At 36.8% G+C, this 27,843-nt stretch overlaps 2 protein-coding genes across 2 annotated transcripts; one reads left to right on the forward strand and one right to left on the reverse strand.

Moving 5' to 3' along the window:
• Positions 1-646: 646 nt before the first annotated feature.
• On the forward strand, positions 647-9,542 carry LOC114530638 (glycine receptor subunit alpha-4-like). Its single transcript, XM_028552236.1, has 10 exons — positions 647-735; positions 3,856-3,933; positions 4,027-4,232; positions 4,615-4,685; positions 6,375-6,592; positions 7,353-7,435; positions 7,783-7,926; positions 8,282-8,385; positions 8,832-9,110; positions 9,240-9,542. The coding sequence occupies exons 2-10, from the start codon at positions 3,890-3,892 to the stop codon at positions 9,540-9,542; spliced, it is 1,452 nt and encodes a 483-aa protein (XP_028408037.1). The 5' UTR covers positions 647-735; positions 3,856-3,889.
• Positions 9,543-18,965: 9,423 nt separating this feature from the next.
• On the reverse strand, positions 18,966-27,498 carry LOC114527052 (regulator of nonsense transcripts 3B-like). The gene is made up of 14 exons (XM_028548641.1): positions 27,293-27,498; positions 26,553-26,674; positions 25,976-26,082; positions 24,853-24,951; positions 24,114-24,221; positions 23,506-23,582; positions 23,350-23,406; positions 22,223-22,296; positions 21,862-22,012; positions 21,335-21,393; positions 21,139-21,191; positions 20,104-20,234; positions 19,550-19,628; positions 18,966-19,214 (listed from the first exon to the last, which is right to left on the reverse strand). The coding sequence occupies exons 1-14, from the start codon at positions 27,368-27,370 to the stop codon at positions 19,021-19,023; spliced, it is 1,389 nt and encodes a 462-aa protein (XP_028404442.1). The 5' UTR covers positions 27,371-27,498; the 3' UTR covers positions 18,966-19,020.
• Positions 27,499-27,843: the final 345 nt, after the last annotated feature.

Consider the following 27,843-nt stretch of genomic DNA (forward strand, 5'->3'; position numbering starts at 1 on the left):
GAAGAAGGGATTCATAAACGTTGGTGTATCTTCCGCATAGCGTTGCTGATAATTTTCGCAGACAGTTCGTCTAGAAGTGGACTACATTTTGTGGTTCGTACAGATGGAGGAACCGTCTCTATAATAGTAATGAGTTGAGACTACTTCCGAGACGACAATCTTGCCACCTTTTTCGGTAGCAAATAGTCAATATTAAACGCTATATATTCCCTAATAAATACATTATATTTTCTGACCCCATGCTTTTCCCATCGCAGACTGTCGGCAAGTTAGCTTAAATGAAATTCGTAGCGGTAATGCTGTTAAATAGATCAATTATTGATGGAGCAAAATCGTGCAAAATTAGAACCGTTGAATTATATAATAAAGGCGAGAGCTGTTTCTATCAATAACGATGATAATTGAGCGACGTTGATACGAACATCTTTCCTAAGGAGTTTTTATTTATTATGTCGCACGTATAACGATGATTCGTTTTCCCTACTTGCGGTTAGGGAAATACAGTGCCTCAAAATATGGCGCGTTCGTATTAATTAAAAATAAAGACAAAACCGATCCTCAATTTGAAAAACGAATCAGGCCGCAAAGCCACAAAGTAATGAAGATATACTGTTTGCTACAACAATTATAATTTCAGACTGTTACATTTTGCTATCGGGCACCGCGCACTAGCAAACAAACTGTGCATCGGCAGTTTCGTGCGGGACAATCTGATCAAGTTGAATATTTGAAGAGGTAAGAACGTTCAGTACAACAATTACTACTTCATGCGTTGTTTCAGGAGTTCTCTTTACATATACATGCATCATGCAGTCAGTCTAATTAAAACTTTCATCCAAAAATCGGCTTTAGCCAAACTGCCAAACCATTATTGTTAATCGAAATTTTGAATAAGACGTCTAATTTTACTCAGATGAACACAAATTGTAAACTGTAATCTTCCCGCATCAATATGTTTTGCCAAATTATGGTTTGACCAACGGATGAATACAATTGTCATGTAAATTTGTCTCGAAAAAAAATTTTCACGGAACGTTGAATCAATTTAATAAATACACAAGTTACAGGATAGGCTTGTTGCTATTCTAATCTCATAAACGGTTTATAGGTAAATTTTAAACGTGGCCATGCGCATGCATTCAATTTTAAATTGCACCGCGGTGCTTGGCTCAATTTATTTTTCACAGAGTATTAAAACAATGAACCATCACTACTCTTATTCGAGGTATCAAAAACTATGTATCTATAAATGGTATGTAAATTATAAGTACCATAAAAGTCTTCAATCAGCAGTGGGACTATATATCATCCAAATTATGTGTTTAAATCCCCAGTAAGTTGTAAACAAATAAGGCAATCAGGCCAGTCGGGCCTGCATCGTGTCTTGACCTTATTGTGCTTCAAATCACAGCGAAAAATTTTCTGAATAAGATCTTTTGTTTCCTTAACTTTATTTTGTTGCTGGTGGTAATTATTTTGCTGTAAAATGCAGTTGTGAAGATTACCATGCATGATCTGATGATCACGGTAAATGTATATACGTATATATGGGGACAAATTTTATTCATTTGATACATTCATGGAAAATGGGGTATATGAATTATGTAATTATATGGAAAATGAATATCCATTTTCACTAAGTCTTCTAGACAATAATACAACAGAATTTTGCCTGATTTTTCTCATTTGATGTGTAGCTATATATTTTCGGCTTCTCGTTGGCCCTATATATATTTTTTTCTCCGCCAACACGAATAGTGATTAGACGCTCATTTGGTGAGCTTGTGCGCTGTAACTAAAAACCACCGTCAACGGTCCATTTTCTCCCGTTAATGGAACAAGAGTATATTACAAGAACGAGAAAACGAAATAGCGGACTGTCCAAGAACCTTTTTTAAAAAAAGGAATCGACGCGTTGCCAAAACGTTAAGAGGCGTAACAGGGAGGTGTTTAGAATGCAAGACAATGTTTTCGCGTTTTGAAATCCTGACAGACTGAATGAGCGTAAAAGGTTTGATAGCGCATAAAGTAAAAAAAACACAGGCAGATGCATGGCATTTAGCATATTGTCAACAAAATTTATATATAATTTGTGCTGTTTGTTTTATGGGGTCATAATTTGAAAAATGTATAGAGTTCTGTAACAGTAAATATGAAAGTTGCATTTAAGGGTTAAAGGGTCTTAACCTGCACGAGTGGAAATCATAGGCTACACAACTCAAATTCAAGAAAAAAAATAGTGAAATGAGTCAATTATCGTGGTCCCGTTTCTGGCTTGAAACTGCATGAGTTGTATTGATTTCCCTTCGAAATTAACATTTATGGTATACATCGCGAGTGAGTTGCCCACAGAATCTAATATGTGCAACTGAGTGTTTCATGATTGCAATTGTGTACTCAAAAAGCGTAAATGTAGCCTCTCTTTATAATCGGGAAATAAAGCGCCAAAAGCAAAAAGGGCGATAATAGATTAAATCAGTAAGAATAATTTCCATAAACACTTTTAGTCTTCTTTTCATAAACTGTAATAAGAACTTGCGTTTTATGTATAACTATACATGTAAACATATATATAAACTATACATAATTAAAAACTTTATTGTACATAGACATAGCTAATTACTTTTCTATTCAGAACTTCGTGTGCTGTTTGCAGATAAAAAGCGTGCATTTTCCCCGTTATCGTTTTTAAATTAAAACTTTTTGTTTAAAATCCATATTAGAAAAAAGCAACATCGATATACAGTAGGAGGCAAAAGTTTGAGTCCAGTGACTGTATTTCTTTGTTTCAGCAGCATATATTAATATTCTACAGAAAACCTTACCGATAAGTGAACTAGAAAAAAGTAAACAAGTAAACAGAAAAATACATGCTGTACAACAACTATGAGATGTTATGATATTCATTTTTACGTATTTTAATGTGCAAACATGCATTTACATGTCATTGCTTAGTTCCCTCTTTTTTGCTCTTGAAATGACCTTTATTCTTGCTCGCATAGATTCCATAGGTTTTTTAATGTCACACGTTCAATACCTTGCCAGCATTCGTTGACCACTTGCCTCAAGTCAGCCTGGCTGGCGGGTCTGTGCCTCGCCCTCTTCCGGTTAAAACGGTTCTACAAGTGCTCCATAGGTTTTAGATCTGGAATATGAGGTGGAAAGCCATGACAACGAGATCACCAGAATGAGTTTGCTTCTAAACGATTTCTGGCACATAGAAGATGTGCATGTGCTTAGGGTGATTATCATGTAGTTAGACCTGCGATCATCTTTGTACCAGATGAAATTCCATGTCCTTGAAGAATTGGATGATACTTTTCTTTAATTAGAATCCTATTAAATCTTTCAATATTGCCAAACCGAGCATGACCAAAGCAGCTAAAAGTTTGCTTGAGTAGGATTTAGTTTCTTCGAACCTCTCCAAGGTTAGTTGCATACCACCTTTTTAAATTCTCACTTCTTCTGCGATCTTACGAGGAAAGAATCCTTCAATACTTAATGGAACTATTTGTCCTTGTGCACCATCACTTTGCCCTTTTTCCTACCCATCTTGGGCAGTGTAAAGGAATGAGAACTTTATTTTGTTATAATTTAGATCATTAGGACCAAAACAGTGTGCAATTAATATAGTTTACAGTACTGAAACACTAGCACGCATGTCTTAACTCCAATACGCTGCCAGGATTTAATACTGGAATTCTACAACGACTGGACTCAAACTTTTGCCTCCTACTGTATATCGAGACCTTTCGCTGTAGCCAAAAAGTCACAGTCCCATTTTTCAGTGCCGTCAAACCTGGCGATTAATAATGCATGATACATATGTTTATATTACATTATATTTTATTATAGTCATTTCCATTGAAGAAAGAGGATAATAACGACAATGTACTGCGTATTTTTCATGTTACTTGGTGTTGTCAGCGCAAGGTACTGTGACATCTACTAATATTATATATTTCGTATGTATTTTCGTTCCTGATTGTATAATATATAGCTATGATGTTATTCATTATCACGCAGAAGTATAGACAACGGCACGACCACAGTATCCAGCAAAATTTTGGAAAAGATTTACCCTGAAAATAACGATCAAAAAACGGTGTCAGAGAAATGCGATGTACGAGATGACGAGAATCATGATCGGTTTTGGGTTGCGAGGAACATCACAGACTTGATGAGCCATCTTTTGGAGGGATATGACAGGAGAATAAGACCATTCTTTGAAAGTAATATATTGTATATAAAAACCCTGCCCATGCAAATAAAAAAAAGCCGCATGCACTGTTCACAAAAAAGTCCTATTTCCATAGTTATCCCGGGGTTAGCCATGGAAATTATGGCTATAATCATGCACGTAAGTTCATTGTTGAAATGATGGAAAAGAAATATATATGCAACACACATTTAAATTAAGTGTCTTCAGAAAAATGATTGCATTATAAGGGAGGAGCTAGTGTCACTAATAGACCCATCGAGAATGGTGGCCATATTGAAAAATTATATCTAGAAATCGAAATTTATCCGTCACTTCGTCCGTTACGAAGGTGCCCATCAATTTCTCAGAAAAATATATTTCTAAAGGTAAATGTTTTGCTCTGTATTATATAGATAGAGAGCCAATGACCGTTAAAGTCAACACGTATATCACTGCGTTAGGGTCGTTTGATGAATTGGACATGGTAAGAATAACTTGGAGTAGTAACTAGTATAATAATAATAACTAGTACATATATAGTCATTCCACGCAAATGTGATTCGCGAGAGTTCACTGATTGAACTTCCCCCGACAAATTGTAAATATCCCCGCTGTGCATCTATGACCTCCACGGTTCCTAAGCCAACAACTTATCTGCATGTGAAGTAATGATCGATAGAAAATTTGCTGATTAGACAAGACACAAGATTAGCAAAGAGCGTGCAGCAAACTAAGTTCTCATGCATATTAGACTGTAGCTAATACAATTCCTTTAGATTGCATGTTTAATCGAATAAGAGTTTCAGTGAAAATTCTTCATTAATATATGGTGTAGGACAAATGATTTCTAAAACCTAATGTATACATATATCTTTACACAATGAGTTTTTAATAATCATCTCTTTCTACAATGGACTGTGCATGCGCAAGTGGTTCAGTTGTATTTTCGACTCGTATACGTAGAAGCGTACACGTGCTTCCTAAATCCTCCATGTAAGAGAATGAGATGTAATAACTCGTGGTTCCAAATGACAAACAATAAACTATTTGTTGGACAAACTAGTTGTTGCTAAAAGCTGCTCTTGCTGCTCTTGAATTATTGTTTCAGGCGGACTGCTTTAAACGAGTGCATGCATGCAAGTAGGGAAATGAAGGATAAAGTGTGTACATGCATATCATGATTACCATCTGGTGGAGGATTATTGGGGGCGAGTTACAAACATTCACTTTCTCCTACGCATGCACGAGAGATAACCGTCAAGACGCTTAATATAATTTTCTAATAATACCGTATTTTTCTGGGAATGACCTGGAATAATTTTCTACACTCAAAACATCGACTCATTCGACTGGTAGATTGTAACGGGATTTCTATGTCTAAGGATCTCGGTCTGCACAGTCAGAGACTGAGGAAAGAAAAGAAATCCACAACTTGGTCTTTGGTAAAGGACGAAAGTAATAACATGTACGAAGTACGTGTCATTGTGAGAAGTATAGGAGAATATGGACTGTATAGATAAGGACTGCATGTGGATCATGGCCAGATCTATCACATACTTGGCCTGCTCTCTACGTGCAGGAACATCAGTCAGCGAGGATAAACCTTTACTGGTTAATAAGGCCACCCTCAATTCACTGAAAGGGAACATACAGTAACTGCAAAATTGTTAGACGGTGTATGAACATTATATAGGTACACATACAAATTGCTGTCTTAACTTGATCGACATCCTTTCATGCATCTGTGCACCACATGTCTTGTGTAATCACCTGATATACGCCCAGTCTTTACTTCGGCTATACATATTAGAAATTTGCATTGGTCATTTTTGGTATACGCGGAACGCAAATCTTCCAACAATATAGCTATTGCATGCTATTGCATGCCTAAAATGGTCGGGCCTTTTGCATAACTAGGGTGTTTTAATATCTGATTACTAATACTCAAGGTTTTATGGCGACGTTAAAATGTCTGGCTTTATCATGCTGAAACACTATGATAATGATAATATTATAGTCAATTTCGGTAATTGTAAGGCAAAGGCCAGCCCGAAGGAGCATGGCATTTCATTTTGCCACAAGCAAAGCATAGCATTATTTGTGTCTGTCACTGGGTGGAGCGACGGAACAACCACCTTATTCTCAGTGCATGTTTTTAACTCAATATTTCCAGGAATTCACGACGACGATGTTTTTTCGACAAATCTGGCACGACCCAAGGTTGGCATATGGTTGTCATTACAAGCGTGATTTTGTGACAATGGGTGCTCCCATACTCTCCCAAATTTGGTTACCGGATACCTATTTCGAGTACGAGACAAAAAGTCAGCTGCAAAGCAAGAATTTCTACCTTACCTTATACAGAACCGGAAAATTGATATTAAGTACGAGGTAGGAAAAATTAAAATGTTCACCCGCCCCACAGGTTCAATACATTTGTTCTATATAATATTACCAATATACAATTACTTTTTACTACACTATATAACAAGCAATGCTCTATTACGCGATTGTTTCCATTGAGACCATTGATTTGCTGGGAAAAATGTACAGTTTTCGCCATAGCTGGTCACATATAATTACCCGATGCACGCAGATCCAAGCTCAAACAACCAGGAACCTGTTATATCAAGTAAGTTTAGTTTAAACGGTGGATAAGTCAAAATCAAACAACACTCTGACATCTCTCTTGAATGATTCACTTTAAATATTATGCACTGAATATGTAGTTGTAAACAGTATATCGATATTTTACGGTCAAAAAGCATTTAGTTCGTTTGTTGAATAAAACGAATTAGCCTTGCTTTTGTTTTCAACTTAGCACATTGCCGTTTAAGCTAAACGCGCTTGATACAACCGGCTTCATATAGGAGCGTTGCTTATTCTTTGCACATCCGAATTCCGAATTATTATGCTTATATGTATCGAAATCGTTGAGGTAGTTATAAACACATGGCACTCTCTTTGTGCAAAGAAACATTGTCGGCAACTGCAAAAAGAATACTCAATCCTTCTAATGCATGAGGTATGTTTTGTCGTAAAAACCACATGTAAGATTTGAAAAAAAAGGTGCATATAGACTATTGCAGTACCTAAACGTGCAGATCGCAAGAAAAGTATGAGTTGTAAGCCATAAAATATTTTTTTCCAGGAATACAGTGTTAAGCTCGTGCAGCATGCATCTGATATCCTTTCCTCTAGATGAACAAAAGTGCAACTTTTCAATTCAGAGTTGTAAGTGCTCAAACATGGATGTATGCATGCATTTACTGTATATATTGTCCTGCATTATACCTAAAGTTTAATATTAATATATTCTTTAGTACTTGTATACAGAAATAATGCATTTCAACTTCACTGCCCTGATGCATATAGCCGCAATAATTTGTGGTATAAAATTCAAAAATCAAACTGATTTCCCTTCAGTACAGTTTGATCCAAGTTCTGATCGCTATGGCTTAATTATATATGTATACGCCCAATATGTATACGCCCAAATCTGGCTTTACTATATTGCGATTCTCGATTGGTAAGTATACTCAGTACTGCTTTAAGAAAAAAGCAATCTTGTTGAACTATAGATGGATTTTCAACGAGAGATGTCGTGTACAGATGGAGTTCGAGTGAAGCCAAAGATTCAGTAAAATTCCCGGAGGATTTCTCAATGTCACAGTTCACATTGGAAGGTTACAGAGTTTTTGAAAAGAACAGTTCATACGAAACAGGTTTGTGGGCTACCTTAGTATGCTGTAAACAAAACTTTGCGATCAAAATTCACATGATGTATTATTGTTATTGTTCCTCAGCTTCTGGACATGGACGCATTTGTTCAGTGACATCTGGAAATATATTTAGGGCCTGTTTACATGGAGCGAGTTATCCCGGGTGGCGAGGTGAAAGGCGCATCATATCAAAGGCTTAACCTTCTTTCGTTATATGCAGTTTCGGTCACCTCGCGCCTAGCCAGGATAACTCGCTCCATGTAAACAGGCCCTTAGATTTTAAAAGTGTTCATGTAGACATTGAATTCTATCGCTTAACTACACTTCAAATAGTTATAAATTCCACTTCTACTTCAAGGTGATTATTCCGGAGTTATCATTGAACTCCATTTGAAACGACGATTTCTTTATTACATCATTCAAATGTATTTGCCTGCTGTGATGGTCGTCATGCTCTCCTGGGTGAGTTTAGTAACAAGGAGGAATTTCGTTTTTAAACAATCAGCAAATTTGTTTACATTTTCAGTAACCCAATCAGAATGCATGAATATTGACCACTTCCTGGAAAAAGGACATTATTAACCGTTTTACATGAAGTATTAAAAATTCAGGCGTTCTGATTGGCTTAACCTGTAAAATGTAAACAAATGGGACGCTTATTTCCAAACAAAATTCCCCCTTGTTGAATTCAGTTTGACTGTTCTGAAAGTAAAACATATCGCTGAATGTGTACTGAGACCAACTAAAGTTTTTCCAATCTCTTCATTATACGCAAATGATCAGAAGATTTCCCCGCCAAGAGGAAAAAATGTTTGTGAACCTAAATGAGATCTAAAAAAACTAATTTATAATAAGTTACTTAGTCAGTTATGATGAAATATACATCATTCGTCTATGCGTCAATTCAGGTGTCATTCTGGGTAGACAGCGACTCAGTACCAGCGCGTGTTGCGCTAGGAATTACTACCGTCTTAGCGATGACAACGCTCATGTTTGGAGTTCAATCAGCCTTGCCTAAAGTGCCTTACATGAAGGCCGTGGATTTGTTTCTAGCGTTTTCCTTTATTTGTGTGTTTGCCGCCCTCGTCGAGTTCGCCGCTGTAAATTACTACGTGACAAACGCACAGAAAACTATCCTACAAAAGAAGAGAGAAAGAAGGAAAGTACTGAGAGAAAAATGCAAAAGGGTGAGACAACCAATTTCGAAATGCTTGTTTTAACAACCTTTTTTGCAGAGCGCGGATAACATTTCATTTAAAGGATTTGTATTATGTATACATATATAGAAGTTTCTTTGTTATGCGCTCTGTATTTAGAATCCCAAGTTTCAAACTATTGGTCAGTTGGTTTTGGGTATGCATGCGGACGACGAGGATCTGGTGGCCCTTGGTATGAATCCAGGTGATCTCGGCGGCAGTGTACCTGCCAGCACGTACAGCGGTTCACCAGATGCCAGCCCGTACAATGAAGATCGAACAGCGGAACAACTTCTGAAGGAAGAGTCGTTCTCTGGCAGTTATGAAAAAGAAATTAAATTGCTGATGAAAAAAGTTTCAGCGAATGCCATCGACTATCACTCGCGCACCATATTTCCCGTCTGTTTGCACTGTTCAATCTAGTCTACTGGTTTTACTATTTGTACCTGGATAAAAATTAAATGTATATATTCATATATATCGTATACCAGAAAAAGAAAAAGGTATAAAGTATGTTAAGCAAATATACTGTGGGAGATACAATGGAATTCTAAAAGTTCACTCACATTCATTGAGTGTGACAGAAATTTTGTTATTATACTGATCAATGTTAAAGCGCTCAGCTAGTTCTTATTTAGTAGATAGATTCAAGGTACAACACTGAAAATCAAACTCTCATTCGAGTGAAAATAGCGTAATGGAATCCTTACGACAATATTAATAAGATCTTCCACTCAATAAGTTTGAGTGAGGGTGAACTTTAGAATGAGCTGACGAAAAAGTTGCAAAATAGAACTCCATCACGCATCTTTTGCTCTCCTATGAAACAAACCAGCTGCTAACATTTGGGAATGTTCCAGATCGGACATTAACTCTTTCTAGTTGGCGAGTGCCGCGAAAATCGGTAAATTTGAATCTTCATGGATAAAAATCTCCCTGGACACATTTCTTCTCCTTCATTTTTTCTACGACAACGACTACGAATTTGAGATCCGTCATTCTCGCGTTTTGCTTGCATGCTTACGCCAATAATGCCATCATCCAAAAGAGTTTATCGAGTGTCTCAGATGAATTACCGCGAAGACGCCACGCTTTTGTCTTACATTTTTTTATTCTTTGCATCATGAATATCTACGCGAGAGCCGTCGTTGTACCAGACTGCGGATAGACGACGATAGAGGTGACGAAATTGGACTTCGATTGCGAAGACGGCAAAACAAATCCATGTATTTTCCACAAAGGCAAGACGTACCACGGTAATTTCAGCATAACAACAAGCGCGGTAATTTCGAATGGTACTATTTTTCTTTACGCCATCATTGGCCAGAGGTTGCCGTTCCCGCCTCTGAACCCAAACATTTGCACGGATCATGGTCTAACCTATCCTATTCCATCTGGAACAGAAAGAGTTATGACTATCTCCTTGAAAGTGCCGTCAATTCCCGTAAGCACTTACTTGGTGGCAAAAATTGAGATAAAATCTTCTGAGAAAGCGGCTGCCGATAAGATGTGCATAGAATTTCTCGCCCGGATCACTGATGAAAATGATGTAACGATATAGGTATATCGTTTCAACCAACAACTGGATAGAGAAAATAAAGTTGAACACCAAGTTAAGTCGGCATATAAAATTATCAGTATATAAGAAATGAACAATTATATCAACACTAAATTTCGCAGAAAAATTATTTAGTGCAAACTATAGAACGATCATGCAGTATATATCAAGCAGTATATATACATGTTGCAACAGGTTCCGTAAGCACTGCAGTTGACGAACTGTCAGCGAAAGTTTATGTTAAATAGAAAGGTCATGTGCTCCGGCAAATAGGGCTGATTCAAACGTCTGCTGCAGTCATGTTTGGCGGAGTTTGGCAATCAGCCTTGACTAAATTGCCATATATTTCTGTATTCTCCGCGCCCTCGTCGAGTTCGCCGCTGTAAATTACTGCGTGACAAACGCACAGAAAACTATCCTACAAAAGAAGGGAGAAAGAAGGAAAGTGCTTAGAGAGAAATGTAAAAGAATGACACGAAAACTGTTTCTATCTGCCTTGTTAAAATTTGTAATGTTGTAAACCATGTGACGAACACGTCACGTTTGAGCATAGGCAGCCCGGTCAATGCGGGTACCGCATACTATCTTATATATATAGGATAATTATGTACATAAGATAATAGGTACGCATTGACCGGGCTGCCTATGGTTTGAGTTTGGTAATATAAATGTGGTTTTGCACAATTGGACTTGAATTAAAGTTGTGGAATAATGTTGACTGTCGTCTTGAGCTTATTTTACGACAGAAAAGAAAACAAAATAATGCGCATCCGCAATTTGATTAATGATCTTATTATTGGCATGAAAAAATGCTGATTGATCGAAAGGAGTATAATCACGGATTTGCCATGATGTGAAAACCTGTCAAACCCTGTTTCGCCTGGCGGGAAGACGATAGTAAGAACATAAACAACCCATTTTTTCAGTTGTTTTCATCAAATGTAATTCATTAAAAAGAAGTGAATCTGAGACAAACTAAGACATTGTTTAAATTAATGTTTTAAAAGTATCCGATCCAATTTAAAGCTAGCAAGTTCTACTCATGCAGAATTTCCACATCTTACAAAAGCTGCATAGCGCTATCTACCGGATAGTGATTTTTCTAACCGTTTTAAAGGTGCTTGAAATTCGTTTTGAAATTGATATTAGCCTCCCCAACCTTCATTTAACGATCGCTGTCCTTGACCCAGCTTTCGCACAAATCGCCTAGTCAAGAATCTAGGCATTTAGCCAAAACTTTTTACTTTCCCAAGCAAGACCCAAGAACGCTTTCCTTGATACGAGGCGCCGCAAAGAACGATCGTAAAAACAATTATGCAGACGCGAAAATATGAACATTGCATGCCACCGTTTTTGCGGCGCCCCTAGATAAAAGCGGCCAGACCGGTCCTGTTGAATTTCACAGACACACTATATAGAGGTGTCACCAGAATTCTGCATTCAAGTGATATCGTTATTTACATCTGCCGAGAACATCCGCATTCAAGTAATGTCGTTATTTGCATCTGCCTAGAACATGCACTTGTTTGAAATCTTACTTTAGATACCATTAACCTTTATTAATCCCATATCACCATCTGCAAGTTATTTTTAGTAAAACTGTTGATGGTGACGAACACTAAACACACCCAAGATAGAAGTGCCTGAAGTGGACAACTTTTGTAAACAAGATAACTAACTTGACCCTAGTTAATAAAACTTTTCGTTTGATTCATCGTTTGATTCTATCGTTCATTACATATTTCTGGGAGAGAAAAAATCCCGGATAGTTTAGAGATCGAGACCCTTAAGATTGCATCCCTTGAATTTTTCAAAACAAGATAAATCATAATTTTGTTGCCAAGCCATTCTTGAATTTAAACCGACAGTGCTATATAGCCTAGTTAGCTAGCTTATGCCTCTGCAAAACGACATACCAAGCTTATGTGCATATTGTAAATAAAAGAAGGAACAATTTATAATTGCTTAGGCCTGGGTATATATATATACAAATAAGTTGTTCCCTTTAACAGTAAACACAGCATTAGAATAAGGTAGTCAAGGTAAATCCACACCTACTGTTCAAAACACTTCAAAGCTAGCGCCAATGTAGATTATACATTGTTCCTTTCGGCACTTAGACTTGAAAAAATTAATATCTGGTATCTCTCTTTTTAATTAAGGAGCTTTGGTTTTGTTGATATATCATTATTGATATGTCATTTGAGAAGTCGCACGAACAACTCTAGCTCGTTTCTTATCGGCCAGCCAAACACAGCAAGTTTTCCATGATTTCACTAATGTATTTATAATTTTCATATCTTTGTATCCAGGTGAAACACTTGGCTCGATGCTCATAATTTACAAGAATAACCTTGGTCCACTGCTGACACCCATGATTTCACTAATGTATTTATAATTTTTATATTTTTGTATTCAGGTGAAACACTTGGCTCGATGCTCATAATTTACAAGAATAACCTTGGTCCACTGCTGACACCATGACACGCAGAACGGAAAAGAGTTTGAAATTTTTTATCGAATTTAGAAGACGTCACAGGCAGCGTGATATCACCTGATGACGCGATGTCAGGCCACTTTGTTTTTGCCACGATTCACTTTGTCAGGCCATTTTATTTTTATCCCAGTGCGCAACAACCGAAGCAAATTATTTACGTCGGGTTGGGAAATTTATCGAGTGTTTCAGACGAATTACCGAAGATGCCACGCTTCTGTCTTGCATTCTTCATTCTTTGTATCATGAATATCTACGCGAGCGCCTTCGTTGTACCTTTTAAAGACTGCGGATCGACGACGATAGAAGTGACGAAATTGGACTTCGATTGCGAAGACGGCAAAACAAAGCCATGTATTTTCGACAAAGGAAAGACGTACCACGGTAATTTCAGTATAACGACAAAAGCGGTAATTCCGAATGGTAACATTGTTCTTCACGTGATAATTGGTGGCGTAAGGATAGCGCTCCCGCTTACGAACCCAAACATATGCAAGAATCACGGTCTAACCTGTCCTATCGCATCTGGAACAAAAACAGTTATGACTATGGCTTGGAAAGTGCCGTCATTTGCCCCGAGCACTAACTTGGTGGCAATAATTGGGATAAAATCTTCAGCAGCTGCCGATGAGATGTGCATAGAATTTCTCGCCCAGATCCGCTGATTAGAATGATGTGACAATATATAGGTATATCGTTTCAACGGGCAACTGGATAAAGATGAACACAAAATGGGCATATAAAATTACCTATATAAGAAATGAACAATTATATTAACATTAAATTTCGCAGAAAACTATATTTGTACAAAAGGTGTAATAATAAATAACGATCATGCAGTATACTAATAATATAGTGAGAGCATTGATATATAGAAGAAGAGCACGTAACACATAGACTGGGATTTTGTAATTTTTGTTAACTTCGTATTATTGATTACTACTAAATAAAAGAATATTATAAATAGAAGGGTCATGTGCTCCGGCAAATAACGCTGATTCAAACGTCTGCTTGTGTGTCAAATGTATATAAGTCACAATAAATAATCTGCATGGTTTTACCGTTTATACCTGCATGGATAAAAATTAAATGTATATGTTCATATACCGTATATCATGCAGAAAAAGAAAAAGGTATAAAGTATGTTAAGCAAATATGCTGTGGGAGATACGCCTGCATGTTTTTTTATTATACTGATCAATGTTAGAGCGCTTTTTTATTCAGCGAATATAGATTCAAGGTGATGAAACACTGAAAATCAAACTCTCATCCGAGTGAAAATACCGTAATGGAATCCTCACGACAAGATCAATAAGATCTTCCACTCAATAAGTTTGAGTGAGGGTGTGCTTTTAGAATACTGACGAAAAAGTTGCAAAATAGAACTCCATCACGCATCTTTTGCTCTCCTATATGCAACAAACCAGCTGCTAACATTTGGTAAAGTTCCAGATCGGGCATTAACTCTTTGTAGTTGGCAAGTGCCGCGAAAATCGGTAGATTTGAATCTTCATGGAGAAAAATCTTCCTGGACACATTTCTTAATTTCTGCTTCATTCAGTTTTCTACGAGTACGACAACGAATTTGAGATCCGTCATTCTCGCGTTTTGCTTGCCCACGCCAATAATGCCATCATCCAAAAGTCGCAGTCGTTGGGTTTTTATTAAGCAAAGGGTAAAAATTAAATACAGAGCTGGAACTCGTGTACCCACCTTTTTAGTGCGCATGTTCGGCAAGTTCCTTGAGATTAAAAGTATTAGTAATTCTGCAATTTATCTAAATTACGTAAATTGCTAGCTTCATAAATGACGATATTGTAAAGCTTCAATTATCGGAAAGGCTTAAGCAGACGTTTAGACTGCCGTATATCTCTATAAGAAATGAACAATTATATCAACACTAAATTTCGCAGCAAACTATATATTTAGTGCAAACTATATAACCATCATGCAGTATACCAAGCAGTATATATAAACATGTTGCAACATGTTCCGTAAGCAGCCGACGAACTGCATGTCAGCGAAAGTTTATGTTGAATAGAAAGGTCATGTGCTCCGGCAAATAGGGCTGATTCAAACGTCTGTTTTTGTGCCAATTAAATGTATAACACAATAGATGATCATGCAACTCAGTACCAGGGTGTGTTGCGCTTGGAATTACTACCCTCTTAGCGATGACAACGCTCATGTTTGGAGTTTGGCAATCAGCTTTGACTAAAGTGCCATAAATTATACATGATAGCCATACGTGCGTGGATTTCTTTCTACAGCGTTTTCCTTTATTCTTGTGTTCTCCGTCTTCGTCGAGTTCGCCTCTGTAAATCGCTACGTAACAAACGCGCAGAAAACTAACCTACAAAAGAAGAGAGAGAGAAGGAATGTGCTTAGAGAAAAATGCAAAAGGATGACACGAAAACTATAATAATGAATGTGGTAATAAATGTGGTTTTGGACAATTGGGCTTGAATTAAAGTTGTGGAATAATGTTGCCTGTCGTCTTGAGCTTATTTTACGACAGAAAAGAAAACAAAATAATGCGCATCCGCAATTTGGTTAATGATCTTCTTATTAGCATGAAAAAATGCTGATTGATCGAGATTAGTATAATCACGGATTTTGAAATGATATGAAAACCTGCCAAACTGGTTTCTCCCTGGCGGGAAGACGATAGTAATGAACATAATAAAGCAACCCATTTTTTCAGTTGTTTCATCAAATGTAACCACGGTGGGAAGCTAATTTTTCAGTTTGCCCGGTTGGTGACTCAGAGTAGCAACATCACATATACATTTAATATACACACCTGAGTCTTTGCATTATTTTATCACTATGAAATTACATTTTGAGCCAAAATAGTTATGAAAGAGAATTCCTAAGGTATACTAAGGTTGAATCCAGGTTAACGTTAAAAGCAACGTCCGGTGGATAGCGCTATCCACATGCAAGGTCATCAAGGTATACGACGAAAGATCGCTAAGTGGGGGGCAAATATCCATATAACCACGTTCAACATTATTAGCTCGTTTTGTAATTGACTATTTTTACGGTCTGCTACTGACGAACATATGAATATTAGCCTCCCAACCCCCATTTAACGATCGCTGTCCATGATCCAGCTTTCGCACAAATCGCCTAGTCAAAAATGTAGGCATTTAGCCAAGATTTTTACTTTCCCAAGCTAGACCCAAGAACGCTTTTCTTGATACGGGGCGCCGCAATAACGATCGTGAAAACAATTATGCAGACGCGAAAATATGAACATTCATGCCACCGTTCTTGCGGCGCCCCTAGATAAAAGCGGCCAGACCGGTCCTGTTGAATTTCACAGACACACTAGAGGTATTTTAGAGTGTTACCAGAATTCTGCATTCAAGTGATATCGTTATTTGCATCTGCCGAGAACATCCGCATTCAAGTAATGTCGTTATTTGCATAGAACATGCACTTGCAATTGTTTGAAATCTTACTTTAGATACCATTAACCTTTATTAATCCCATATCACTATCTATTTGATGTCACCATAGTTACCAACACTAAACACACCAAAGATAGAAATGGACAACTTTTGTAACAACCCTAGTTAATAAAACTTTTCGTTTGATTCATCGTTTATATATATATATATATATATATATATATATATATATATATATATAAATATATATATATATCTATATATATATATATATATATATATATATATATATATATATATATATATATATATAAAAATAGAATAGGGTAAATCGACACCTACTTTTCAAAACACTTCAAAGCTAGCGCCAATTTGGTTTTGTTTATATATCATAATCATCTTATGTCATTTGAGAAGTCGTACCAACAACTCTAGCTCGTTTCTTATCGGCCAGCCAAACACAGCAAGGTTTCTATTTCACTAATGTATTGATAATTTTATATTTTTGTATTCAGGTGAAACACTCGACTCGATGCTCATCATATTTTACAAAAGTTACCTCTGGTTCTTGGTCCTCTGCTGACACGCAAGACGGAAACGAGTTTGAAATTGTCATCGAATTTAGAAGACGTCACAGGTAGCGTGATCACCTGATGACGCGATGTCAAGCCAGTCAAGGTCATTCAAATTATCCTGTATCACTTTGTCAGGCCATTTTATTTTTATCCCAGTGCGCAACAACCGAAGCATATTATTTACGTCGAGTCGCGGTATTGTCGAGTTGGGAAATTTATCGAGTGTTTCAGACGAATTACCGAAGATGCCACGCTTCTGTCTTACATTCTTCATTCTTTGCATCATGAATATCTACGCGAGCGCCTTCGTTGTACCTTTTAAAGACTGCGGATCGGAGACGATAAAGGTGACGAAATTGGACTTCGATTGCGAAGACGGCAAAACAAAGCCATGTATTTTCGACAAAGGCAAGACGTACCACGGTAATTTCAGTATAACGACAAAAGCGCAAATTTCGAATGGTACTATTTTTCTTCATGCGATAATTGGTGGGACAACGTTACCGTTCCCGATTACGGACTCAAACATTTGCACGCATCACGGTCTAACCTGTCCTATCCCATCTGGAAAAGAAACAGTTATGACTGTCTCTTTGGAAGTGCCGTCATTTGCCCCGAGCACTAACTTGGTAGCAAAGATTGAGATAAAATCTTCGGAGAAAGCAGCTGCCGACGAGATGTGCACAGAATTTCTCGCCGAGATCACTGATGACAATGTTGTAACGATATAGGTATATCGTTTCAACGGACAACTGGATAAAGATGAACACCAAATGGGCATATAAAATTATCTATATAAGAAATGAACAATTATATCAACACTAAATTTCGCAGAAAACTATATTTGTACAAGAGGTATAATAATAAATAAAGATCATGCAGTATACATGTTGCGACATGTTCCGTAAGCAGTTGACGAACTGTCAGCGAAAGTTAATGTTGAATAGAAAGGTCACGTGCCCCGGCAAATAACGCTGATTCAAACGTCTGCTTTTGTGCCTAATGTATATAAGACACAATAGATAATCAGTACAAAAGCATTATCATTGCATAATTGTTGTTACTATACATTTCGCAAATGCTCGTCGTTTTTTGTAAATCCAACACTGGTGTTCCAATAACCATGGAAATATGGTGATAGTATGGTGATACTGGGTTGATTGACTATTGTGCCATTTCACAAATTTTTTTGAAACAATTTGCAGAACTCTTCTTCACGGCTCACCCCTTCACAACCGTCAAACAAGCCCTAAAATATATGAGTGAACAACGCAACAAGTGCACAAACAATTTCCCATCGCATATTGTAAGTTAGTATTCTCGCCTTGAAAAAAATTTGGCTCAAAAAATAGAGTTTCATGTAAGAGTTTCAAGCAAGGGTGGAGTGTAGAGATCGTCATGATCAAAGGAAATAATCAAAACATCGGTTGCTGGATAAAAAAGGAGATGACTTCTGTTTAGTTTACAGTATAAGGAGTAGAACATCTGAACATATCTACACATGCAGGGATGGATTTTTTGTGAAAACATAAATATTTCTTAACATCAACATAAACATAAACAATTAAAAAAACAGGTATCCATATAACTCTGGATATTCCAGGAAGAAGATGAAGAGAAATGCGATTTTGCAGGCAAATAGCAAAATAAATTAATTTTCTTAGCTCCTGCATGAGTAAAAAACCGCCCTTCAAACGATATCTCATTCTTGTAAAATGCATATCCATTCTCCGTTTCGTACATGCCATTTTTCCCCCACAAATTTAGTGGCACAGCAATAAGAATAACTTAAACACAAGATAATAAATCCTGAAAAACTAATGAAAATAAAATTCACAAGGCGTTCAGGTGTATAACATTAAGTTGTCCCAGAAGAGCCGCTGGTCTGCTCCCTGTTGGTGTCATCCGATTTTTCTGCAATCTTTTGGCCGTCTCGATTCTGTCGCCGACTGTTATCGCGATAGTCTCGATTACGACTTCGTTGTGAGTTATCCCGATCTCTTCCCGGAGTGTCACGATAAACTCTTCCCTGTTCCTTACCCGCTTGACGAGCTAAAATTCCATCAACAATATAAATATATCATGATTGAATTTGACCTTGTTTAGAATGGATATTGTAAACTTTCATAATATTTCCAACTAGCATTCATACTATGTAACGAGGAACATTTATATAAACAATACTACACTATGTATGCAGATATGTGTTTCTGGAGATTTGTGCTGCCTGACTTGTCATTTGCTCTAACGTCGTTCTTATATAGTACGTCCGACGACATTTTTGCAAAAAGTATAAAGATTATCACGCTGTTGCTCACTTTTTTAGATGGTACACTAAACAAAACACAATCAAAACAGACCACATCGACTGTTTAACTAGACTTTACCTGAATTTCTCGGTGTGGATTCTTCAGCGTTGGAACGCGGTCTTGGTCGAGGCTGGTAGATTGCTTGAGCTGGTCGATCCTGCGAACAGATCGACGTACAATAATCAATACAAATAATTAATATGTCGTTCGCTTGGCGTTATGACTATCAAGAGACCTATTTATTCGCAATACATTACAAGGGCTTTTCTACCAATCCTCAGCTGCGCAGTAAGAGAACACTAAAACCAATTTTTGCACCAGTAATTTTGTTGCTGAGCATTGGTTAAAAACAACCTTTGCCTGTTTGCCAGCAGACAATATGATGAAATACAGGGAAGAAACATGCTAAACCACATCTTCTAAACTCAAGACAAGATATAGGAGTTATATAATACAAGACAACAATTTGCGGTCTTGTTTTGTTTTATATAACTCATACCTTGAGTTTACAAGATGTATTTTTTCGAAGCACGTTTTCCTCTCCATTTTGTATACATGTTGTTTAAGTGCGGGATCTGTTCTAAGTGCTGGTTCCCCACTACGAGAATACATGCATGCACGCGCGTCATAACCTTGTTTCGAACTCTTTCTTTATTGTCTGCTTGTTGTTTCTGTGGTTTTCGTTCTTCACTCTTCTCGCTCGATGGGTTAGAAGCGGTTGATGGCCGCGATTCAGACCTGGGTTTGTCAGTATCCTTCGTACCTAGAATTAATTTTGAGAATTTAATGTACCAAAGTCATAATATTAAAAAAGGAAGATTCATTTTTATTGCATAGGAAATTCTAATGGTACCAAAAAACAGGGATGTTAGGCTGTGTGCACACGCGAGCGTCATTTCCGAAAGTTTTCAAAACCGCGTGTTTATCTTTTTTATTTCTTTGACGCGTCCACACGATCCAAGGGAAAATATGCTCAATACTGTATGTTAAATTAGCTTCAACTATTGTAAATTGATGCTGTTTGAAACCGTTTTGGCATGAAAACGAAAATGAGAACGCTCGAAAACGTTACCGTTTTTGATTTTTCGCCTTTTTACATTAAGGCACGCTTTCGTTTTCATGCATGCTAAAATACATGAAAGCACAATCTACGAATTTCCAAGATCAAGAACTGGATAAAGATATGAAAGATACATTTTTCCTTAACGGGCAATTGAAAATCATTTTGAACGAAGGCCCGCCGTTTTTATAAAGAAGTTTAAATAAATAAACTTGGGGTAAAAGAGACGAAAAGGTTTTTCTTGGCAATGTACTTTTATACTATATCCTCCTTTTATGTTCCTTGGATTTACCCAGGGCCGTAGCTAGACCGCTTAATTGGGGGGGGGGGTGTATATTCATATATTCATGTTTATATACTTTTAGAACAATAGCGTACAAAAGAAATAGTCGGGCATAAGACAAATATATAAAAATACACACCCCCAATTAAGCTTCTAGCTACCTTTCGTACCTTCCCAATTCCATATTTTCCGACGAAAGAGAGAAAGAATTGCAAAGCAATAGTCTTAAGCCATAGTTGCTATCATAGCAGATCACTTACATTAAACATAAATAACATTCTAATCTATGTGTAGCATGGTTTGGTCTTGTCAATGTATATATACCTCTTCTGGTGTGGCGATAAGATGAAGATGCACGGGAGGCATTTGAACCAGATCTATATATAACAACGAAATATCAAAATATTTATGATGGAAATGCATAGAATGTCCATGCAGTGGAGCGCGGAAGCCATGTTGAAAGGACTAGCTAGCCCTTGCGAGAGCACGTCGAGCATTTAATGAAAAATTTAAAACATACCTTTGACTCTCAGGCTGTTGCCTGCTTTCTTTCCACGTCTTCGCCGAAGAGGGCCTGTTCTATAAAGGGGGATAAAATCAACGCCTTAAGACAAGCGGTTATATCTCTAAGCTGCATCGTGAAATAACTTGTCTCGCGACGTGTTAATCTTTTCTCGTTGAATTTGCGAGGCATGTAACCCTAATGACAAAAATAACATCTAAAATAACAACGGTGTGCATATGGTTACAAGTTGCAGGCCAATTCAGTGTACAAAGTTTTACACCCAGTGTATACAAATAAGTGCTTATAGACCCAACACACATTTGTTCACCGTCAGCTCACGTGACGTTTAGGGCTGTTTTCTATTAGCGTTTGAAATTCTGCTTATGCGGCCGTGACTGACCTTATCAAAACGAAGCGCGCTTCACCCGCTTAGACTCTCGTTTACACTCAGTGCACATGGTGATTACATTCAGCACACACATACTGTAGCTTTTATACACTCAGTGCACATCGTGTTTACACATAGCGCACATGGTGTTTACCTTGTTTGAAGTTTTTTCTTTCTCTTCGTTTTCTCCTTTGTCCTTACCATCACGCGATTTTTCGTTTTTCTTCTGCCCACTTTGAGCGGGAGTTGCTTGTTTTCTCTCGTTTTCGTCTCTGATAAATTTTCTTGAATCTTGTTTTCTTTCGCTAAATTAATAGCGCATGTATGGTTTAGCTTTGCATGGGCTATGGGAGTAAACTTTTAGAGATGACTGTTAAATATGTAAATATGGTGCATGCATGGATACCCTTATAATTCAATGTTCAACCTTCTATGAAAAGACCCAAAACTAAATCGCGAAACCTTTAAAATTGAAACTGATATATACATATAGCATATAAAGTTCTTCGACTTACCTGCCTTTCTTAGAACTATCGCTTGTGTTTTGAGCTCTTGCTCCCTTTTCAGGATAGGTGTTCTTGTACCCTGCCTGAAAGAACAAACACATGCACATATTGCTGATATAATACCTAAAACAAGCGACAGATACGTACACTATTATTATATTCAGAACAGTGCTCATTTGTTCGTACTTTTTTTCATGTATAACAAAAAAATGTAGCGAGCATTTTCCTTATTTGTATTTCGTTTTCCGCCATTGCGATTTAGAAAAACAATGCATCTTCCATGTACAAGTATAAGCCTGGATTGGTCAATGGTCATGTTAGTTGTTCTTGAAGTAACTCTCAAATGCACTCGCGTGATGATTCCATGGCTGTCTTTTAACTGTTTGTGAAATCTTTGGAAGGAAGTATGTATTTACAAGGTGATCTTCGGTCATATTTTAGCCAATCAGCGTTCAAGAAGTTTGTCAAAATAGAAAACCACTCTGCAGTATTTAATCAATGCTGTGAAACCAGGCAAAATTTTGCGATAAGAATGCTTAGCTATAAAGAACTATAGCTCTGACATAAATTTGAAACCGATAACAAGTGATAGAGATAAGAAGCTGTTTCAACCAAGAAATGGAGTTTTATTTGACTATAGCCAGTTTTATTTGCCTAGCGAAATATTTGCATATTTTCTTTTGAATTGAGAACAGTCATATTGAACAAATTCAGACATGCTGTTAAAATTCTAAAGAAAATACGCAAATATTTCGCTAGCGAACTTTTTTTCAGCCAGTGGAAATCCACCCTTACAATCTTTCAAGACCGACGGGTCGCCGATGATGGCTAATCACATTTCACAAAATCGATTGGCCAGTTGCATTCTAGATTGCAATCAGATTGGTTGATTGGAGGAGAGAACTCAAATATAGGATTGGTTGAACAAAGGTTTCAATCATGGATCGTGATAATACGAGCATTTTCGAAATCGCACTGAAATCGGACGGGAATTCGTTGGCTACAATATTCCCCGATTGTATAATGACAAAACGTTTTGTCCTGACTTGGCTTGCACTTATTAAGTACAATAGGCATACTGTACTTGTTTTTGGAAATATCCTGCAGCATGACACGTATATAAATGTACGATATACCTTCCCACTCTCTTTTGGTGGCTTTCTTTTCTTTTCATTTGAGGACATTGGAGGACGCTATACGACAATTCAACGAACGAAGAGTTAGAGCGCCCCATCATATTCCATTTATACACATCATGCATCAATACGCGTATACAGATTATAAAATCTTACTTGAGATGAAATCCTAGATTTTCCGCTTGACTTCTTCATCTTCATATACTCGATCAGCGGAGTTGTGATCTTTGCATCTGTATAAAACATATCAACACTGGTTTTAATAGATACTTTCTAATTCTACCCTGGTACTGATTTGTGTACGACTCTGGTAAATTACTGTAATACAGTATTGTGATGGTGCTACTCTGAGTTACCAACTGGGAAAGCTAAAGAAATAGCTTGAACACGGTGGTACTGCCTACCCAAACCGCAGGTCCAATACTCTTCAAGGTGAATATAAATTGAGTATTAATTCACCTGATTTATATATATTATTCGTAAAACTTTAAAGCACACAGGAACGGACCAGATTAGGTTTCGAAATATCACACATTTGAACTGAGCAATTTGTTGGTAAATCCAAAAAGTCAATTATACTATGCTATACTTTGTTATATAAACATAACAAGGCTAAATTGTTCGCATTTCACAACATTTCGCAATCAAACTTTGCAGTTTTACTAATTTTAGTACGCTCTTTTTACCTGTTGTGATTTATTCGCTGTAAGGTCTATTACAGTTAATTAGGAATATAATAGCATCAGCCCAGCTTGAAAACACACCTTTCTGACTTTGTTTGTTTGCCTCTTGTTGTTCCAAGTACACCTCGGCACTAGGAAGTGGTTCCACCTCTTGTTTTAGTGTTTCCAAAAACGACAAATAGTCAGAGTCTAAAAACACACAACACCAGTTACATAAACGATATTATATACGAGTTCTGTTCCCTTCAGCCCACGGTTAATCACTAATTTATAAGGCCCAGTTTACACTGTCAAAGTTTCTGCACGTGTTCAAAGTTGCAATTTGCATTGGTACTGTAAATCCTATAACTTGTAAATGTTTTGCAGCGAGTATCACGATAAAATAACTCAATTAACGTAACTTATCATTCACTTTATAGTATTCTCAATTTTGATTGGTTAATTTACCTGCAGCTGGTTAATTTATACTCAGCTGCAAATAATACTCTGAGCATGCGCATTAATGTCAATTTTATAAACAATGGCGACTCGCTTTGCCGAACTGTCCGATAAAACGAACTCAAAATTGAAAATTGAGTGGTGAATAATACAACAAAAATTGAAAATTGAGTGGTGAATGATAAAACAATTATTGAACTCGGTTCTCGCAAAATATCGTGATTTGTCAAATAATTGATCTGCTCGCCACCGACAAATCACGATATTTTGCTCGACCTCGTCCAATAATTGATATAATTAATTAATTAATGTTAGAATTGAATGTGGTTTCCTGAACACCAAATGTCCAGCATGCATGTTCCGCAGATGCTTTATTTTTCACCTTTTTCGATCGTGGCAGATTTTATGTCTTTACGTCTTCTCGTCTTTTTCGGTATTCCTTGAAACGGAGCAAACTCGACAACAACCGGATATTTCCCTCCTAAACAAAATTGGCAAATTTAGTAAACAACACTGATGTTTTCTTAGATGTTTTTGTTTCTTCATGAAATTGTAACACATGCGATTTGGTAGTTTTACACTCTTCTAGGACGCTGTTTAGGAGCCTGTACTGTCACTTAAGGAATACTGTCATTTAAGGCTAAGGAATATCGAATTTCGGAAAAATTCTCGCAACATCCCGCGTGGGAGGATTACACTATACTGCACGGAAAACCATCCGGAATTTGCATTTATATGCATGATAACAAAATTCCCACACGAAGGCATTTAAGAAATCCGTGCAGGATTGTCTTATCCTGTACGGGCATTGACCAAATAAATTGCGTGTTTTACTGTTGTTATTATATAAATTGAGTTGTTTCGCTACAAACAGTGCCGTGGTTTCCAGTCCCGGGTTGAATAAAGCAGAAAGCAATGGCTATACTCAAGGTTTGGTGCATGCAGATTGCCACAGAGTGATTAGGGTTATTTCCTGTTGCCGTTGGAAAGTTTGCTCTGGCTCGTGTTTCGCGCGCTTTTCTAACTCTCGCAGCATTCAAGTTTTACTCTTATGAGCCAGGTGCAAAGATGCAAAACGTCTTTCTTCAACACACGTCAAGAATTTTTCATTTTGACAAATAAGTATATGAAAATTAGCCATTACTCGAGAACGAGGTTCCCGGTCGTGGCAGGCCACGCGTAGCATCGTTTTAGTCTTACGGCTTTTTTTCCCATTTAGTGGTCAAAGTTAAAAATTCTTTTTTATGCATGTGTTTAAGAACAATGTTTTGCATCTTTGCAGGAAGCTCGTGAGAGTAAAACTTAATCCATCTTATTTAAGGTGATTCTAAATTTAAAACGATAATGTTGTGACGTAATTATCAAAAGGGTCTATACAATCACACTTTTTTTCAATAACAAGACAGTATCAATTAATATCTTCAACAGTTATATTTTTGAAAATATCAGTACAAGTCACTCATAGCATTACTTTCAGCTCAAAATACCACCAAATTAACACTTACCTTTGCCATCTGTAAATATGTAACCATCAAGTTTCTCTTTAAAATTTATAATGTCTTTTACATGTTTGAAATTAATGTATGCACGAGCAAACGGAACTGGAGAAAAACTAGGAAAATGTATATACGTGTATTAGTTGTTATTGTGTTTCACAATATTGTATGTACACAGTATTTCCATGCTTAATCTCAACAAACACACTGTTATACTATTATATACACAGGTCGCGAAGCAATATATAGCAGGTATGCAAAACTCACAACAATGGCTGCTGAAATTGAAATTCAAGTGATTGCTCTTTAAGAATTTGTCTATTGCTTTTTATCATAATTAAACAATAACTTAAAGAAAATCATTACACAACAATGAAAGAAAATCCTTTTACACAATCAATTCTCTTAACACTAAACTATGCATATGTTGCAAAGTTAGCCATTAATTATAGTGTTAGCCAAGTCAGCTAGTATGTGTAGGTCAAATGCTGATATGCTGATAGGCCAAAATGCATTTTGACTGAGCTTCTAGCTTCTACATAAATAATTAGCAGGCCTTCCAACATGTATGATGTGATATATTTACCTAAGTTCACTTCCACAAAACCTAAAATAGTCATGATCTGGTAAACCTTCTGGGAAAACCACACTCAATTCCTGAAGAAGCATATTTTTGTGGAAGTTTGGTGGCAAACGTCGAATAATCACCTACAATTTCCACATAATCACAATTAAATTAAAATAATGTACACATAGAATAAAATAATCAGGTTTTATCATTTTCTAGGCAAATTTGTCAAATTCGGAATTCGTTTTAAATTATTGACTGTCCATTCTCAATACATTAAGATGATGTCCAGTCATATGACTAGTTAATGATCCTGTGTGATATTTTTTAACAGATTCTGAACATGTTTTGCTAGGAATCTCTTCTGTTTAGTAATATAGAGGCTTTGAAATTTTATATATAATATTGCAATCATATACAAATTAATACTAGAGTTTATAAATTGCAGATAATCAAATGCATCATTGTTCGATGCAATAATTGAACTTCTCTTAGAAACAAAGCGTATGAAATAGGGTGCATCTGTATGCCATATTTAATATGAGAATAAACTAGGGCATCCCAGCAACTAGAGGGTCATTGTGCTCCCACGTTTGATGTGATCTATCACACATGTTACTCATCAGGTAACAGTTCACCCCTAGAATAAGGTGTGAAGTTTTCCCACATTAGCTTTGGGTGCATAATTTTATTCTATTCCAAAGACAATCCCAAAGCCTAGAGGAATATACATTTGACTGATGGATTGTTTAAAATACCTTGGTAAGAACCTCGTCAGATTTTATCTTTCCAGCAGTCTTAGACTTGCTGCTTTCACCATCAACATTTTTCCCCATGTTAGAAAATTATTGAACTGTTAAAGGCAATATATCAATTCCACATAAGAAGGCGAAGAACTACAAAAATCAGTATATACAAATCGATTTTGTACCCATTCAACCGAGCTTCTCAAGTGTATCAAAAACGTAAACAGTGTTGCCAGATGAAATTTCAAAATATTCATGTTCGCTTACGTTAAAAGTTCACAAAAATGACAAAAAGTTCATATCTCTAAATTTTAAGATCGGAAAGTATCGGAAAACGTCGGAATATGTCGGAATATCGCCGGAAATTTTTGGAGATTATCGAGAATCGAGATTGGTCCACTGGATTGACCGGATTCACCGCATTTCCCCCAAAGACGATAAATACCAAATAAATATGGGATACAGTTCTTTTTAAAAACATGAGAAACAGCTCTTTTTAACAATTTTAAAAATTTAATAAAAAGTTCACAAATCTTCGAAGTTCATAAAAAGTTCATGAAGAG

The sequence above is a fragment of the Dendronephthya gigantea genome, unplaced genomic scaffold (assembly GCF_004324835.1).
Source record: "Dendronephthya gigantea isolate DGI-Jeju-01 unplaced genomic scaffold, DenGig_1.0 000001F, whole genome shotgun sequence".
Taxonomy (NCBI): domain Eukaryota; kingdom Metazoa; phylum Cnidaria; class Anthozoa; order Malacalcyonacea; family Nephtheidae; genus Dendronephthya; species Dendronephthya gigantea.